The following is a 14,108-nucleotide window of genomic DNA, read 5'->3' on the forward strand; positions in this document are numbered from 1 at the left end:
ATCAACAATCCGACAGGAAGTGACACGCAGACAGGGCTTAAATACAAAACATGCAACGAGAGGCAGGTGAGGGTGATCACACCCATCATGGGCACACAGGAGGGGAGCACACAGACACGCCGACAGAAACTATCACAAAATGTAAACACAATGGACTGACCAGGGATGAGTCATGACACCATCCTCCTTTCTTTCCTGGCATAAGTTTAAATTCACTTTAGGGCTGAGAATATCCATTCAACAGAAGCAGTGGACGGGGATGGTCTCGGCCAAACACACAAATGTGTACTGTAATGTGTAATGTCTATCAATCTTTTTAAGATTTCCGTTTTTCAGAAATGGTGGGTTGACAAAAAAGAAATTAAATCAACACGCAGCTCAACTATCCAATCAAAGCGTGTGAATACGCTGACGTTTCTCTACACCTGCGAGAAGGTGTTGGTGTTGCCAACTCAAAATCTGACTGGGTGAAGAAACAGTATGATCGACATTTTTTTTTTATGCTACAGGGCCCGCAGAACTGATTGTGAAGGCCTCCAGGCAAATTTCTTCAACCCTGGCTGAAATGTGATTGGTTAAATGCTTAAATATGAAAATACATGCCTGGAAGCAGCGCAACCAGGGGGCTCGAAACGAAAGCAAGCGGACAGACCATTTGAAATTATTTAATACGTATTAAATAAATTTTAAATAAATTTTGCTCATGAATACGTATCAAATGAATATGTATTCATAGACAAAATGCAATTAACATCAGTATGTAATTCAGATTTTTTTAGGCCAGCAGAGAAGGCCTTGCATGCCCTGACGGCCCACCACTGATATATATATATATATATATATATATATATATATATTAAAAATAAAAAAATATACATCCACACACACACTGACCCACATAGGTGCTTTGAACCACTGGCAGACCCAACAAGATTATCTGGGCCCCCTTCCCAGCAAGACCACTGGGACGTGGGCGTGCTCTGATGTGTGTGCGAGACCTATTTGGTAACTGAACTGTCAGTCTCTGCATGTGTTTATGCATTGCTGCTGCAGTTTGTGACAGCGCATTGGATGTTGCAGAAACACACGGCGAGGTTACGTCTCCAGGTGGTTCTGTTCTACCGACTTCAGACTCTGTTTGAGGATGCAAGACGGAAAAATTATGCTCTCTGAAATTTCTCTAGAGAGGCAGCATTCTTTGTCATTAATATTCTGCATGATTATTTTTTTCTACTTTCAGGGGTTAACTAGAGTTGCACTACTGTGAATGGAGATAGTTTGAGATACTTCATTGGTACCGTATTTTCCACACTATAAGGCGCACCTAAAAACCTCCAATTTTCTCAAAAGCCGACATTGCGCCTTATAATCCGGTGCGCCTTATATATGGACCAATATGGATTCGTGAATGAGGTCTAACTTATGAAAGTAAGCTTTACGTGTTTATTTTGTGTGTTGTGTGATATTAACGTTTGAGCAACGTTGAGTTATTGATATATTGTTATTGTTTTCACTATTTCGAGTGTGACTATATTGTGATTGCATTAACGTTTGAGCAACGTTGAGTTATTTATTCAATGCGCCTTATAATCCAATGCGCCTTATATATGGACAAAGTTCTAAAATGGGCCATTCATTGAAGGTGCGCCTTATAGTGCGGAAAATACGGTAACCATTTGTCCATTTTCTGTTTTGGTTGTATTGTGCTTAGGGTTGCAAGTGAGCAGGTCCATGAAGAGGGTTGGGCCACCACCTGAAGGGCCCATATCCATATAAAATAGTGTTTAGATAATGGCTATTATTTATTATTATTACTCCCCTGCAAAGATAAAGCTGCATGTCCACCCCCAACAGTGGATGTGTGAAAACAGCCGTTCGAGCTTTGCCTGCGAGTGCAGTTAAACTGGATTTTATGCTACCTCACTTTGGGTGAGAGGCTGGCCAAAGCCTCCACGGACTATTTTCCTCCCAGTGGGAGGGCACTGATAGAAAAACAAGCATTGCCATTCACACTCAAATCTATACGCAAGTTTGCATACACAGTCACTCTAACATGCATATTTTTCCAAAATGGTGGTGGTGAGTGGTGGAGGTTGTAGTGAAAACCGACACAAGCATGAAGAGAATGTTCAAATTCCACATAGAGGACCTGAGCTGAGATTCAAACATGCTTACTGTGAGTCAACTGTGCTGCCTTCATTTGTATCCATCGACTTGCACTGTAACGACTACGAAACGACCCATGAGCCTGCTCCTTTATCTCGATAATGTCAAATTCCTTCCAAAATAATTTGTTATGCGTTCCAGTTTCTTCCTCTAGCGCAACCCCCGAAATGGGATCCCTCTGCAATTTGGCCTCTCACTTTACATGGCGCCAAGATTTTTTCTTTGAAGGCTTCAGAAGCAAAGAACTCTCTGATGTGACCATGGAAAGAAAAAGGCCCCTGCAGTTTACATTCTGATGAAAAAAAAACGAGAAGCTTACACACAAACACTCACACAAGAACCTAAAGTTAAGTTAGACTTGCATGAGAAAACAGAAGGTGGCACGGAACAATGACAATCTGGCCACTCGGGTAATTTCCCGTTGGCATTTATTTGTGTGATGTGGTGATTACTGTTCTGCCGGGATCAATCAAACTCATGAGCAGATGGCGTTACACTCCTCTAGTGAGCTGGTGAGTGTCAGCGTTTTATTCCGAGGCAGTAATTGGCCTGCTCTGACGCGTCATGGACTGCAGCCTGCTAACTGCCACCACTGCTGTAAGGCGTCAACCCACGCATTTTGTGTTTTAGCACACCTCTGACAGGCAAACCTGTGCTCCTATTTCATACTAACATTGAGTAGCTGGTTACATGCACAGGACTGTCTCAGAAAATTAGAATATTGTGATAAAGTTATTTATTTTCTGTAATGCAATTAAAAAAAAATTAAATTAATAAAACGCTCGCAATATTTCAGCATATTTGTAATGAATCCAGGATATATGACATTTTTGATTTTTTTAATTGCATTACAGAAAATAAAAAACTATCACAATATTCTAATTTTCTGAGACAGAAAATAACCAATGACGTCTGAATGTTTGACAGAGAAGAAAAAAAAACACATTTCCAGAGTGCAAAATAGGAAAAAAAAAAGCTGAGCTAATTTAAGCCTGTTCATTAATTGTTCGTCATCTCTTCCCAAGAGCCTTGTGCAAATAATCTGTGCTCCGTTAAAGGCATTCAGTGGCAGAAGCTCTGACAGTCTGTGTTTGCTAACAAGCTTCGCTTTTAGGTGAGAAACGACTGTGCTGATGAATGCATCCATGTGTGGGAGACTGCACAGTGGAAAAAAGAGAAACAAGAGTAATTGCAAGGTACCATATAATTTTGTGCGTGCAGTTAGGAGCTGCTGGGTCGGTTGAAGCTGAGATGCCACACACTTCAAAGCTTTGATGTAGGCGATCTAAATGAGGGCCACCAGAGGTCCAGACTAATGGGAGTTCATGGGGAGATTAGAGACCCAGTATGGCAGGCAGTCAACACAAAATAATATATTTGTATGTGAGAGCATAAGTTTGGGTGCAATTATTTTATTTTTCCCCCCCAATTAAAAGTGACTGTTTTGAAAGTTAGATGGTGAAGGGAAAAAAATGCTTGCTTGTTTTTCCATTATGGTATAAATCCTTTATTAAATAATCAGAACAATAATCAAAACAATCATAAAAAGAGCATTTCTGTACAAAGACCCCTTTAAAACAACAACTACAGCAGCAGCAGTCCAAGCAGTGCAAGAGGAGGTCTCATTCTCTGTGTTTGGTCCTCCTAGGTCAAAGGGAGCGCTATTATGGTCACTCTCAGTGTCATGCGACTGTCTGGAACCGGATCCAAAGGCAAGCTGGATCCCCTAGGCTCCAAGGCACTTTGAAGAGAGTCAGTGGGGTCCAGAGATGTGGGCCTCAGAGGAGAGGGCTCGTTTGTGTGCGTGTATTTTTGATCGGGATAAAAAAAAAATTGTGTCAAATATGGACTTCATACCAGGCTCAAATATAGTACAGCTCAGGGGATCCCAGTACAGTAATCCTTTTTTTTTTTTTGTCGGGGTTATATTCCAAAAACTGCAGAAAAAAAGAGTAATACAAGACAATTTTTCATAAATAAAGTACTGTAACTCATTCTAACGTCCATGTACTCACACCGGTGATGATAAATCAGGGGTGCGGTACGATGAAAATGAAGACGACAATAATCATTTGTATTGTACAGGTTGGCTACGACAATGGGAGGCAACACCGATATATTACGAAGAAATATTTGTTGTGCCACAAACAGGAGACAGTATGCTCAGTTACGTGCATACTTCTGGTTTATCCATTCGCTTACTTCATAGTTGTGTTCTGATTTACTGTACATAACATTTGGGTGATGTCGCTTTCAAAATAATGGAACTCCTGTACCGAGCAGCAAAGCGGAAACTTTTCAGCTCTGAATAGAAGGATAAATTTCCGAAACAATCTGTGGTAATCATATCAGTGTTTGGTTATGAGATTTATAATATAGAGTCACAGCAAAATCATGATGTTCTCTCCCATTTTTCCATCTAGAGACTTAGCCTCCTCATGTGCAGGGTGTTTTCAAACAAATGCCCACCTTGCTTTATGAAAATACATCAAATAAAATCGAGTAAAAGTTGTGCAGTGATAGTTTCTGATATGGTGGGATAGGTCCTTCAAATCATGGCTTCTCTTTTCCAAAGTGGGATTGGCTCTCACCTTGGTGTCTTCTCAGTACGTCTGCTCAACATTTAAAGTTTAAGGCTTGATGTGTGTCCATTGGCATGTGGTCATACCATTAAGATGAGGACTTCCGACTATTTAGAGCGGAATGCTTGGTCGGTGTTGTGTCACGCAGCCTATCTCTGTTTCTCCTCTTTCCTGCCTTCAGCAGCAATCCATAGGTTGCACTCACCAAACCTCCTTGACCTTTCTCCATTAAGTACAAAGAAAACATGACCTTCTCTTCTGAGAACAGTCTGCAACAACTATAACTCTCCCATTCAATGGAAAAAAAAAAAAATACCGCCGCACTAACCTTCACCCCACTTTTCAGAGCCTGGTCCCCTCCTTATCAGCCATCGCTAATTGGCCATGGGCCAGAACAGAAACATTAAACAGAAAGAGGGTGAGTGCAGAAATACAAAGTTGACGGACGTCAGTGACTAAAAATACCACGGCAAAGGCGTGCCTAGAGCAGAGTCCACAATGGAACAAAAAGTCAATGGGCCAGACACAGGAGCTAAGCTCTTGGCCAACATGTTCACATTTGAGCCGAAAAAGACGCTCGCTAACTAGCCTACCACCTTTTCCAACACGATATTTTGACTCAGTATGTGCACTTTCAAAACTAGAACTCTTACAAATCTATGACGATCATTTAAAAACAGTTTTCTTTTGGTGGGGCAGGGATCTAAAGTTGATATGTTGAGATGTCCGAGGTCTTGAGCAATCCACCGTGCTGACCTCAGTCTTTTTCACATTGTTGCTTTCACCACAAAACAATTGACTGTGCCATTTTTCCCAAAATAGGAAACGGAGAGCTCACTTGTGTTAAAAAAAAAATGGTGTCCAGGGATTTGTCTCCATGAGCTGACACTAAGGTGAAGACAATAGTGAGAGGTATTCACAAAAACCGATGTGCTCGTATCTCCTCACGCCTCGGTGCAGCAGCGCTGTTGGTTCAGTTTGACTTTGTGCTTGAGGCCGTCGTACAATTCAAAGTTGTAGTTCTCCAGTGTGGTGGAAGAACGTGAGGACAGGCCACTGTAGGAACAGGTGCAGTAAAGGAGGAGCCCCGCGCACACTGCCCCCAGGAGGACACCCAGGGAACTCATGACAATGATCGTGACCAGAATAGGGTCCAACGTGTACAGCCACGAGTTGTCCTTCTCTGAAGCCGGAGTCACTGGGGACTCCAACGATGGCGATGCTGTATTCCATTCTGGAAAGTGGAAACCTAACACAGGGCCGGTGTGTGTGACGTGGGAATTGATCCATTTCAAAAGAAGCCACTTATTTGCTTACCTCCCCCCAGTGGTTCCCTGCCTCCGTCAAGCCGCACATCTCCAAACTGATTAGGCGTCTTGACTGTTGGAGAGAAGCACACAAAATTCATTGCTTTTACACTGACACATTTCTACACGCGCAAAGGTAATTAACCACTTAGCTGCCCCTGAAATTAAATTTTATTTCATTTAACCATTTTAAGGCAATTTGATTTCATATGGGCCAGCCCGAATGTAATGTAGTGATGGGAAAATGAAGCTTCATGAACCAGTTGTGGTATTATTTGGCTCTTCTAGATGGCAATGTTGGTTTAAAGTGAGGGTTTTAAGGAATGGCAAGTTGGTGGGCTTTCAGCTCTTCGGTGAACAGAGTGCCATCTAGAGGTCTAAGTAAACACAACAATGGGTTCATGAATCATCTTGAAGCTTCATTTGCCCAACATTAGCGATTAGCACGCCTGCCTTACAGTTAAATTCAGAATTTCACAAATTCAGAAAATCACAAATGTTCTTCGGGATAAATAAACAGACTCTAACATCACGTAGGATGTTTTCCCAGCAGAGTGGGAACAATCGTAGCTGTGAGGAACTAACAACTCCATTTTCTTTTCTTCCATTTTCACATGTAATGCCGCAGGGACCTCACGGGGACCCCATCGACATTTGTCCACGAGTATTAATATTGTCGCACAGCACAAAATAATCCACCAACAAACCTTTGTGCTGCTACATAATAGTGCTGACAGAAATGCAATGATGGACAGCTCTTGAAATTGTAGAAAAATATGACTTTATTATTTAGAGAAAAGATCATTATGATACATTGCTGTCAAAAACAGTCAAGATGTAGCATAGTGATTTTATAAGACTGTTCATTGGGTGTGAAGAAAGATGCAAATTTGTCATCAGATAACGAAGCCTTCTTTAAAAACAATCAAAATGATTAGCCCTCAGAGCTGTGCATTAAGTGAGCGAAGACTTTTTTTTGTGAAAGTGTGTGAGTGTTGTGCACTCGCTGCGTTTGGCGGGCGTACAGGAATGGGAGTAACTGCTTGGCAAGGCACACGTCTCGATCTGAGGGGCTGCGATAGCCAATAGCTTTATTACAAATGTTTCCAGGGCAACTGAACTTGGCAGGCTATAACATGGTGGAAGTGCTGAAGAAGGAGGGAAAAGTGCACTGCGCAGCCTTAATAAATGTTATCTGTCCATTAACTAATTACAAATATTGGAGGCTTGAAGTGGAATGGTGTCAAGCCAGGTGTCCGGTCCCTCCTCCTTCTGATTTAAAAGCACAACATCAGCCAAAACCACTCCAAAGAAGAAAAAAAATAGCAGCTACTAAAAGTGTCAACGTGCATCCTAGAGTGGCATGAGAGGTGCGGTTCAGTTTTAAAAGACCCAAAGAAATTTTGCGTTTTGAAGCCTCAGTTCCGAGTAATTATAGGTGACCGCTAAGAGGCAAGCCAGCACACTCATACAGAAAAAATATTCTTTTGTTGCTTTTAATTACTAGCGAATCAATAGCGCAGTAGGTTCAAGCTCAGTAATTAATAACTTTTTTTGAAGGAAAAAAATCAATTTGCTATTTTTTTCAGAAAAACAACTCCCAGAAAAAAGACATGGCCGTAAGAAAAACTTAATGTCATTCCTCAGACTTATGTTCTTGCTTTTCATGGTGCCTTGGCTGAATTTGAAATATACTGCAATACACAGCAGCTTTTTTATGACACTCTTGGAATGGTAGGCACCTCCATCACCAAAAGGATGATGGCACAAAGCTGTGTCGATTTACAAGCCGGCGCAAATTCCCACTGAAAACACCCACAACTTCATTTTCAACCAGGCGGCACTAAAGATGTGTAGAGAACAACGCAAGTGGGTGTTGCGATGCGTCAAACGGGATAGGAGAGACGTGCTTTATTTTCAAAGACAATAAGAGCATCAAAACTAAGCACTGACATCCATCACTGACTGACGCCTTACCAGCAGCATTTTGTTCTTTCTTAAATGTGCACATGCGTGTTTGGAAATTATAATGGATGCTTTCCCTCCTTCCCTCCACCACCACGACTACAGCGGGCCAAAGTCCAAGCGAGGGTAAAGTTCAGTTCTACAGCCAGCTTCATCCTTGTGTCTTAGGTGTCTTGTTTTTAGCTGGTGGTTTGGCAGCTCTGGTTGGCTAAAGCCAGCCTACACATTTATGGGGAAGTCCATGCTGAGGAGACCAGACAGCACACAATGGCCCCGCCCCGAACAAACTGTTCATATAAATAAATCCCTCCAGTCCTTCACTCCAGAGCGTGACAGACGTCAATACGAAACTCCTCGACGAGGAAAACAAGCAATCAAAGCGATATCCAGTAGCGAGTACACCCGTGTGTTTTTGTAGACTTCCATCCATCACCCGTGCAGCTGTAAACTGATGAGTTAGTTGACTGGCGTCGTGACACCGACGTCACGTGCAGACAGGCATCCTGCACGGACAAACACTCGAGCCAATTGGCTCATTTCAGCAGAGAGTGCGGTGTCGGTCCCGGCTGTCCAAGCGTACTGTCAGCACTGGCTCCACCCCTGGGGCGGCCATACTGGAGGACCAATTTGAGTACTGGAAGCATTGCGAAGAGCTGTGATAGGCCACCGACTGTTGGCTCTTCTGCGTGGCCAGGTGTCGTCTGCAGCAACAAAGAGCTCGGACCAAGATGGCCACGGCCAGGATGAGGAGGGTGGCCCCGACAGCCATAATGTAATACCAGTGGATGGGGAAGGGAGGCACGGGAATACCTCCCCCTGGTGGAGAGATACACAGTAATTGGCCGACAGGAAATGAGAGGAGTGGCGCTGCATTGAACGAATTGGTCAAGATGCGATCCCAAACGGGAGGCGTGCACCTGAGCATGCACAAGCATGCTGAGTGGAGAGAAAAAAAAATACCCAAAGGCCAAGGAAATATTCAAATGCATCCATGTGCATAAATGCATCTTTAGGTTGGAGGACAAATTTTCACACCAAGATCATCAGTCCAATTGTTCAACTGTTGCATTTCTTGACAACTGACTTGGTGTGAAAGCAAGTTGAAATAATTAGTGGAACAGCATCCGCATACACTGATTTAAGGATTTTTTTTTCTTCTTGTTAGGCCCTTCAACGACATTATCATGCATATAGACACCGCATGGGAATCAAGTGCTGCCAGAGTTCACTTTGAGCTGATACTGGATTTGTTATTCAACTGGCTTGCTGATATGTTTCAAGCCTAAAACAAAGCTTCTGTTATTCATCTTTCTCACTGTGCCTTTCTTCTCATGCATCAGCCTCCAGGTCAGCCCTCTCCTCCACGAGCCAAAAGCTTTTTCACAATGTTGCCCCAGAATTGAACTCTTCCATTTATTGGGGAAGAAGCGCTTTCCAACAAGTCTCCTGTCCAAGTTTCCACAGACATCCACAATCCATGGACTAAAGAAATGAAGCATGATCCAAATCTGAGAACTTAAAAGGCCTGCAGAGCAACAGAGAGCTTGGAGGAGAGAAGCAGAGCTGGTTTTTAAGCGCAGCCACAATTTCTGCATGTGGCTGCTGCTGCTGCTGCTTCAGAATGTGCACATTCATTAGGTGAGTTGCACAGCGGAGGGACGCTCAGGCTTGCTGTGTGGCCATATTATTTTGTGAGATGTTGGAGATGCGGTGAAAGAAAAGGGTAGCGGAGCTTGGGTGGGCACACGTGATATTTGCAGACAGCAACCACCCAGCTCTTATCTTATTGGAGAACATTATGAGATGCCAGAGCACAAACATCAATCTCATAGCGTCCCGCAGGATGCTCTAAATATTTTTCATGAGGCAGACAGTTATTTAAAAGCCGTCAGACTGGGCCTGTGAGCCGGAAAAGCGAGATCATGAAAAAGATATTTTCTCATATCTGACTGCTTGCTTTCACCCGACATTTGTACTTAATTGTTTGTACTGGGACACAATAAATGAGCAAAAATAATCATATTCTCAGCTATATAACACAATCTGGCATTCATTAGGTGGGTGTGTAGTATTTTTTTCTTCAGATGTGCATTTGCGTTCATTCTGAAACCGTCGGCCATGTGATAGTTTGTGCAGCTTAAATTGTCGCCGAGACGTGTTGGTGCCGCCAAGCAAAAACCCACAGCCTGGTGCAATACTAACAAGCAGAAGCAGCAAGGCCAAGAGAGTAAGTGACATCATACACTCACCGGTCATATCTGGAGAGAAGGCATTGATGGGTTCTGTGAGGAAAGGCCGAAGATACGGGTGACGAGGGGAGAGCGAGAGAGAGAGAGAGAAGGAGAGAGTTACATATGAGGGAAAAGCTAGCCAAATGTCAAATAAATGTCACAAGACTACCAAACTCCTCCTGAGGAAATTTAAGTTAATTCCTGAGACAGCTCACACGAATTATGGCCTTTTACTCAGCTCCATTGTGAGAATGCAATTTGTGTGAGCTGGGAACCGCGTGCATTTTCGAGATGTTTATCAGATCTGCAGGGGCTCTTTGGGAAGTTACTTTGATTGCTAGCACAAAGATGTGGTGCGTGTGTATGCATGGGATGGGAGGGGGCTTGGGAAGTGGCGCCTGTGGCAGCAACGCCAACGTACTGTGAAAAAAAATCTACCGTGTTAGCTGATAAGCAGCATCCCAGCACGCTGTGGGAGTGTCAAAGGAGCCAAGCTTGGCTGTCATTTTTTTTTTTTTTTTTTTTGCTTCCTTGACTGCTGAGCAGTTTAGACTCCACTCCATGACTGATGCAAATGCTGAGAGGAAAACACAAACACAAGATGCTTTCCTTCTCCACACTGGCTAGTCTGGTGCAAAAGCAGCATGGATGCCAAGCAGGTTTCTAACTCTGCACCTCCAGCTTGGTCTCTGATCTGCTTAAGACCTTCTCCAAAGCCTCGACTCAGGCCAGATTAAGGAGGCTGCGTTGGCTCTGAACTCGCACCAGCCGCTCCGCCGTTTACTTTGGAAAACAGCCTGTCGAGTAATTCCCTTTGACAGCTCGGGAAAAGCTCTGTTTACAAATACAACCGGCTTGTGCGCATAAGAGATAGAGGAAGAGAAAGAGAAGAATAGAAATCTAATGAAACATAGATTAGCATCGCGGGGGCCCACGGGGCGTTTATGGCCTACTTTTCCTATTCTTCTTCTTTCTGGAGGAGTTTAGATGCTGCCCCTCCTTCTTCTCTTTCATCTATGTACTAGGTGGGTGTTTTGGAATACAACGTCTCTCTAAAGATGCTTGTGGAGGAATGTCGTGGGTGTTTATCACGGTGATGGTGATGGTGGCTCAAATTAAGAACAGAAAAGTACAGCTCGGCCCACCGATGCGTTTGGGCGTGTGCCACTTACGTGTACACTCTTCCAACGGCGTGTTGGAGCTCATGTGGATGTTGTCAATCCAGACGTGTCCTCTCGTGCCGTGCGCAAAGAAGCCCTCCATCACAACCTAAAAGCAAGAGCGGGGAGAAGAAAGAAGAGTGGGAGGAACAGAGGAAGGATGGAAGGAGAGGAGGAAGGCAGAAGGGAACACAGGGGACAAGAAGTAGGGAGAGACTTGATGAAAACTTAATGGAGTGCTTGCAATTTCAAAGCAACAACTATACTTGCGATCATCTTCCTCCTTATTTGCAAGCAACTTATTATTTTATGAGAACATCAGCGCGATGGATGTTAAAAATGCAACTCTAAACAAAGTGTGGCTTCTTTTAGCTGCCTGCACGGCATGTGAAGCTTCCATACAGCCAAGGAATTCATCACTACCTGGTAGTCTTTAGGTGAACGAGGCAGGATAGTACGGCCTTCCTTCCAGACTTGGCCCTGGTCATCTTTTAGGGTCCACAGGAGGGTCTCCTCATTGTGGCTGTCTCGTAAGAGGACTCTCAGGTGGCCCTGGGCCTCCCCCCACATTTGGTACGAAAAGAGGAGGCAGACAGGTCCCGTGTCGGCCGGCACCACGGGGCTGAGGAGGCGAGCTGGCTGCTGCTCCGTCTTTGGGCTGGCTTCCATATACAGGTGACTGTTGAGCTCTGGAAAACAACGGGTTCATGAATCATCTTGAAGCTTCATTTGCCCATCATTAGCATGTAGTACAACCAACCAACCAACCAACCAACCAACCAACCAACCAACCAACCAACCAACCAACCAACCAACCAACCAACCAACCAACCAACCAACCAACCAACCAACCAACCAACCAACCAACCAACCAACCAACCAAACAAACAAACAAACAAACAAACAAACAAACAAACAAACAAACAAACAAACAAACAAACAAACAAACAAACAAACAAACAAAATGGCATAAAAAGGAATGGACTGTATTGTATTGTATTGTATTGTATTGTATTGTATTGTATTGTATTGTATTGTATTGTATTGTATTGTATTGTATTGTATTGTATTGTATTCTGTTCCGTTCTGCGCTCATTGAGCTAGATGTTCACTGTGTTTCATTCAGAGCTTTTTGATGTGAGGAGAAGATGGCTTGTGGGTCATGACAGAAACAAGGTATCAACAGTGATTTGTGGTGAAATAATGATCCTGTCTTGACTGGGATTTCAGACCTTTGACATCAGCGAGAAATTCAAAGGTTACGTGGTGCCTGTGGACGGCTGGAAATGATTTTTTGTGCACCTAAGCTTCAACTTGGACTAATCCGAGGAGAACTCTTCAATGCTGCATTGAAAGACGTCACTTTGAAGCCCCGCGTCAGAGACAGCGTGGCGCTCAATAGGTCACACTGGAGTAAAATGTCCTCCCTTGAGATCAGATGGATCCCGGTACTATGCGGTGTTTGACCAAAAAAAAAAGAAAAAGTTTAATTCCCTCCAGATGGAAAAAACTAAATCTCTCTTGAATAGGGTTAATTTGGCCAGACCATTTGACCTTCAACTTTAAAGTGTTATTTGTTTTATTTATTTTTTCCCCTATGTTCATGTTTTAAATATGTTCGAAATAAAGATAAATTTAAAAAAAAATTAAAAAAATATAAAAAAAAACCATGTATTCCACTTTATACAAAAGGCAATGCTTTAAAGAAAAAAAAACAACTCAGTAATCTACAGCCTGTAATATGGCAAAGTTTGCACTTTTTATCCACTGATATATAGAAAAGAGCGAAAAAGTGATTGGAAATACCACAATACACTTTCTGAGGTAGACGGCTGTCACTGAATACGAGAGAGCATCTCTTTGGAATCCCCTCAACTGAGTTTTTTTTTTTTTTTTTAACTGCTGCCGCCTCACATACAGTACGTAAGTGTTTGGGTGTGTGTTTCTTACACATAGCAGCACGTCTGGCACACACACACGTCTAAGTTTATTTTCAATTGAAATAATTATCTTGGTCACACTGAAATAAGAACTCAGTGAAGTTGCACGAGGAGGAGAAAAAAATTACTATTTAATTATAAGAAAGCCTATCTTGTCTCGACTCGGTGATAAATTCAATACATTTGAGCGAGTGTGATTTTCTGTGACCAAATGGAATTTTGACACATAAAACTCTCTGGGGTAAATAGAAACATTGGGGGCGCTAACAGTTACTCTACGAAGCTACATCGTGTTTGCTGTCAATTCCCCTGTCGACCTTTTGTCCATCAAAAGCTCACTACATGGAGACAACATCAGCTTTCTTGACAGCTGAGCAGGCAGAGGTGGATGAGGACACTCACCATGGCTGTGTAGGGACCAGAGGAGGGGGGCGCTGGGGTCATGCATCCACCCGCACAGACCGTGCTCAAAGTCACACACACCATCGGTTGGTGAAGGGCTAGCCGCTGTGGAGGAGAGAAGAGGACAACCATGAGGGTTAACAAGCAGTGAGCTCCTTTTTTTTTAGCACAGTTTGGAGCTACCTGTGGTGGATGCAATGACAGTGGTGGTCTGAGCAGGAAGTGTGGGTGTCGCCGTGTCTGCTGGCGTGGTGATTTCTGCAGGAACGAGAGGGTCATCAAACTCAACTTTATTTAACGAGCATTTTAGAATGAATCAGGGCTTAATGAACGAACGGCAATTTGAATGGAATTT

At 43.3% G+C, this 14,108-nt stretch overlaps 1 protein-coding gene across 3 annotated transcripts in view; it reads right to left on the reverse strand.

The window, feature by feature from the left end:
* Positions 1 to 3,655: 3,655 nt before the first annotated feature.
* The window catches only part of LOC148401609 (neuropilin-2-like), a 40,095-nt gene continuing 29,642 nt past the window's right edge, over positions 3,656 to 14,108 (reverse strand). The window contains exons 12-18 of one of the 3 annotated variants that reach the window (XM_088368353.1): positions 13,937 to 14,011; positions 13,754 to 13,858; positions 11,835 to 12,100; positions 11,424 to 11,520; positions 10,270 to 10,302; positions 6,066 to 6,128; positions 3,656 to 5,997 (exon numbers count right to left, since the gene is read on the reverse strand). In XM_088368353.1, coding sequence (XP_088224479.1) covers positions 5,693 to 5,997; positions 6,066 to 6,128; positions 10,270 to 10,302; positions 11,424 to 11,520; positions 11,835 to 12,100; positions 13,754 to 13,858; positions 13,937 to 14,011 — 944 coding nt within the window. In that variant the 3' untranslated portion in view covers positions 3,656 to 5,692. Of the gene's footprint in view, positions 5,998 to 6,065; positions 6,129 to 6,813; positions 8,837 to 10,269; positions 10,303 to 11,423; positions 11,521 to 11,834; positions 12,101 to 13,753; positions 13,859 to 13,936; positions 14,012 to 14,108 lie in introns of those variants that run through there. The other 2 variants (XM_088368354.1, XM_088368355.1) reach the window with 2 other exon arrangements.

The sequence above is a fragment of the Syngnathus floridae genome, chromosome 2, assembly GCF_059516105.1.
Source record: "Syngnathus floridae isolate MCC-2025c chromosome 2, RoL_Sflo_1.0, whole genome shotgun sequence".
Classification (NCBI taxonomy): Eukaryota; Metazoa; Chordata; class Actinopteri; order Syngnathiformes; family Syngnathidae; genus Syngnathus; species Syngnathus floridae.